At 68.3% G+C, this 4,581-nt stretch overlaps 1 protein-coding gene across 1 annotated transcript; it reads right to left on the bottom strand.

The window, feature by feature from the left end:
* Positions 1-1,652: 1,652 nt before the first annotated feature.
* On the bottom strand, positions 1,653-3,962 carry LOC112125116 (protein bicaudal D homolog 2-like; the record flags this gene model as incomplete). The annotated part of the gene is made up of 4 exons (XM_024223568.3): positions 1,653-1,968; positions 2,429-2,621; positions 2,791-2,942; positions 3,219-3,962. Coding segments are annotated over 4 exons (1,095 nt in total), but the record flags the coding sequence as incomplete, so codon positions are not given.
* Between the last annotated feature and the right edge of the window lie 619 nt (positions 3,963-4,581).

Below are 4,581 nucleotides of genomic sequence, written 5' to 3'. Positions count from 1 at the left end.
CATTCATATTCCCAGCCAGGCTTGAGTCACTGCTGCCCCTGCCAAGGGCCCGTCTAGACCGAGCCAGCCCCAGGCGGCTCAGATTGTCATTTCCTCTGCGGTAAGTCAGGGGCACAGGCAGGGGGTGGAGCGCAAAGGCTGGGAGCCAGGATGCCTGGGTTCTATCCCCCCTCTGCCACACACCTGCTTGGTGAGCGAGGGGGGGCCCTTCCTTGGGCCTCAGTTTCCCCCTTTGTCTACTCCAGGCCAGGAGCTGCTGCAGGCAGGCACTCTGCCGTGCCCAGCCCACACAGGGACCCCCAGCCCAGGCAGGGGAGCCGTGCCACAAGGGGGGCAGGGGTGAGTGCAGCACCCCACACAATGGGGGCCCTGGGGTGGTCAGTACAGTGGGGGAGCCCATCATTGTGGGCAGGGGCTCTGTGAAGCACCTGGCACGTCAGGTAGGAGCCTGAAGCAGACACCCCCCCCCAGCCCCCGCTAAAGGCAGCCCGGCCCCAAGCTCGCCCCAGCCCATCTGTGACAAAGTGGGGGAGTATCTTGTTTTTCCAATGGTTTGCACGCCGAGGGGGTGGGACTCAGTGTTACTGGTTTAACGAGCGCAGAGGGAGTTCGTTGGGACACAGACCAGGAGAAGGAACTTAGGACCCCGGCCGACAGCCTGGAGGCCGGAGACCCCGGCGACTGGTGACCGGGTGACCCGGAGTCGCAGCCGGTTCTGGCCAGTGGGGGGACAATGGGCTGCGGGGAGAGGACCCCCGGTGACGGGACCAGCCGGTTCCAGCCCGAGGGGCCAGAGGACAGAAGAGGGGGCCCAGGCGACCCTGTTTCCCTGGAGAGAAGACAATGGACGGAGGGGGGCTTGGGGCCGGGGGTATCAGATGCCCAGCTGGGAAGCAGGGGGAGCTCGTGGCTGGAGAGGGGGAGCAGGCAGCACCCCCCCGGATGCAGGGAGACTGGGATGTGCTGGGCTGAGGGAGACCAGGCCTGAGGCCCTCAGAGTTTCCCGTGCTGCGTTCAACTCTCAGTAAATCCTTCTGTGGGACGCTGGCTGAGAGTCACTCCAGGCTAGAGAACAGGGGGTATTGTCCCCTTCGGGGGGTCCAGAGCGAGGGGACTCCCTGAGGGGGCGCACAGCAGAGACAGACGTGCTGTGGCTCTGAAAGGCGGAGGGGCTGGATCCCCCCGAGAGAGTGGACGCCGAGAAGGGCTGTCGCACTGAAGGAGGTTCCCCCCATGGACTGCACGGGGCCAGGAGTGGGCACAATCTGTGAGCCCGTGACACCATCCCCTCAGATCCACCGCCCACCCTACAGCCGTGCGGGCCCTGGAACAGGCCACGTGGCGCCTTCGCCCACCCCGGGCTGCGGCAGGCGCACGGACCAGAGCTCCACGCCCGACAGGAGACCAAAGCCCTTTAATTGGAGGCAAAGTAACCAGGCCCCGGTCACTTGTCTGAGCCCGGGGGATACACACAGCAGTTCATACAGCACAGCCCCCCACACCCCGTGTGCCCCCCATAGCCACTCCCCTGAGATCGCCAGCTCTAAGTGCAAAACGGTGCAGTGACAAAAGGGGATAGTGCCTCAAAGGTGCCTCTGAGCGCCAGGCCCAGGCCCGGCCCCTGCCCCGTAAGCGTGTGTGGGGGTCTCTGAGCGCCAGGCCCGGCCCCTGCCCCGTAAGCGCGGGGATCCTGAGCCAACCCCACGAAGGCAGGAGGAGAAGGTTTCACTCAGCAAGGCAGAGACACCGGCCAGTGCTCCGCCGGCAGGGGGCCGCTGGCCACGCCCTACCTAGCCCTGAGCGGTTAAGGCACAGTGGCCGCCCGCTGGCGGGGGCGGCTGCGGCAGAGGTCGGGGTCTGTCGGCTGTTTGCAGCACTGAAGGCACGGGCGGTGCTGGGCCCGGCGCTGGCTCTGCTTGGCGCCGATCCCACGGGTTTCTCTGCAAGGCCGCGCCCACGGTGTCAGTGCTGTGTGGGAAGAGCCCAGTTACCCTCGGAGCAGAGCCAAGGGGACACCCCCACGGCACCGATCCCCACCCCCAGGCTGGGACTGATATCACAGCTCAGCCCCACTGCCCCCTCCCTGCCTGGGGGGGCAGAGACTAGCCAGGGTGCAGGTCCCATGGCTGGACAACAAGCAGACAAGGAGACGTGCCTGAGCCTTTCACTCCGAGAGCAGGAGAAAGACACCTCAACTCCCAACCCAGCAAAGGGCTTTGGGGGGGGGTCGGGGGCACACAGCCCGTGCCCCCCAACCGCTGGGGACCCAGGCTGCCACCCCTGGGGGCAGGAGATGAGGGACCTCCTCTGGCCCCAAGGTCTGGGACAGGACCGTGGCTGTGCGGTACAGCCAGGGCCTCCAGAGGCCCGTCCTGGTTCTGTGCCACCTGGGGCCGGGTAAGAGGCTGGGGGCTGGCCTGTGCCGTACCGCGGTGCTCCTGGTGCTGCGGGGTCTGGCCCTGGTGCCGCGGGCCGGGCTCTCCAGGCTCTCCAGGCGCTGGGTGAGCGCCAGCTTCTGCTGGATGGCCATGCGCAGCAGGGAGCTCAGCGTCTTCTTCTCGTCCTCCGCCACCGCCAGCTGCCGCTGCATCTCGTCCAGCTGGGACACGTACTGGTCACACCTGGGGGACGCAGGGGGTCAGGGGGGCTGGCCGGCCGGGGGCTCCGGCCCCTATGGCTAGCCACATGCCAATGGGACAGCCCCGCCCCCAAGTAGCCCCATCCCTGCCCAGTAGCCCTGCTCCCTGGTGGGCAGTTCCAACGCTGTGCCCATCCGGGGGCGCCCCTCACCTGCTGGCAAACATGGCGCGCAGGGAGGAGAAGGTGGTGGCGTCCTCCTTCAGGGCCTTCAGCTCACGGCGTAGCTTGAGCATGGTGTCGGACACCAGGGCCTTCTCCCCCTCGTACTGCCCCTTCAGGTTGGAGAGCGCTGCCTCCGCCGTCTGGGGGGAGACGGGGGGTGAGTGCCGGATGGGCCCCCACCCCCGCCACGCACCCAGACACCCCCCCCACCCCCACAGCCTCTGCCGTCTGGGGGGAGAGTGCTAGATGGGCCCCCCCACACACACACACCCACAGCCTCCGCCTCTGGGGTGAGTCAGTTGGGCCTGCATGCCCCACGCACACAGCTCCCACCTGCAGCCACAGATGGCCAGACCCAGACAGGCTGCCCCGGGCCACCTTCCAGGGGCCCAGCGAGCCCCCTGCAGCGCACCCACCTGCTTGTTGGCCTTGAGCACGGTGCGCAGCGTGGCGATCTGCTCCCGCTTCGTGCTGAGCAGGGAGCGGAGCTTCAGCACCTCCTCGGCCAGCGCCTCCTTGTCCCGCTCCAGCTCGGCGGCCGGCGGGCCCTGCCTGGGGGGCTGCTGCCGCCACAGGACCAGCGCCCCCTGCAGGTGCCCCAGCTGCTCCCGCAGCACCACCGCCAGGTTGGAGACGTTGAGGGGCTCCCCGGGTGAGCCGGGGGGCGTCTGGTCCGCGCAGGGCCCGGCCCCTGGCTCCGGCTGGAGACGGGGCTTGCCTGCCGGCTCCCTCCTGCCTGCCGACCTCCTGGTGCCGCGCCCGTCCCGGTAATAATCCAGCACCACCCGCTGCGGCGTCAGGCCACGCCAAGCGCAGACCTGGTGGTAGAGGGTGGCCAGTTCCTCCGTCAGCCCCAGCAGCTCCTCCTGGGCCTGGGCCAGCCGGGCCTGCAGCTCCCCTGCCAACTTCCGGGAGGCCCGCAACTGCCCCTCCAGCTGCGCCACCAGGTCCTGCCAGGGCTGGGGCTCCGGGGAAGCCGGCCTGGCCTTGAGCTGCTCCAGGAGGAGGCCACTGCGCTGCTGCTGCTCCGCCAAGGCCTCCCTGGCGCTGTCCAGCTGCTGCCGGGCCTCCTGCACGTCAGCCGCCAGGGAGGTTTTCTCCCGGTCCACCTGCAGGGGAGAGATGCAGGCCTGTGAGCATGGGGTCAGGACGCCTGGGTTCTATCCGGGCTCTGGGCGGGGAGTGGGGGCTAGTGCTTGTGGGGGAAGAGGGGGTTGGGAGCCAGGACTCCTGGGTTCAATCCCCAACTTGCCACAGATCGGCTGTGACCTTTGGCACAGCTTTCTCTCCCCCCCCCGCCCCGTTGTCTGTTCGGGGACCCGCTCTTGCGGTGTCTGTGCAGCGCCCGGCGCCAGTCTCCATGGGGGTGGGAAGGGGGCACATGGCACCCAGCCCTGGGGGTCTGAGTGCTTTGCGGGTTTGATGGGAAGCCAGAACAGCAGCTTTGTGGAAAGCCCCAGGAGGCTGGATGTTACAGCACCTGCGCGCTGGGCGCTAGAGACAGCCTGGGGGAGCTGGCACGGCCCAGGTGCAGACGCCAAGCGAGACACGATGCGCTCTGCGGGGGGGGCGGGGGCTTGCTGCTGCAGGATGTGGGGTGCATCAGCGGCTTCCTGCCATGCTCCACCCCCGCAGCGAGGGCGACGCAGCGCAGGCGAGAGCCGGCTGCGGGCGACGCTGGGCCGGCGCGAGGGATCACCCCAGCTGGAAGCCAGTCCCACTGACCTGTGTCTATGACATTCCAGGGGCAAAATGGGTGGGGGCAGGGCAGGCGTTAAG

The sequence above is a fragment of the Terrapene carolina genome, unplaced genomic scaffold (genome assembly GCF_002925995.2).
Source record: "Terrapene carolina triunguis isolate 2854851 unplaced genomic scaffold, T_m_triunguis-2.0 Scaffold28921, whole genome shotgun sequence".
Lineage (NCBI taxonomy): Eukaryota > Metazoa > Chordata > Testudines > Emydidae > Terrapene > Terrapene triunguis.
This window is presented reverse-complemented; position numbering and strand designations above follow the sequence as displayed.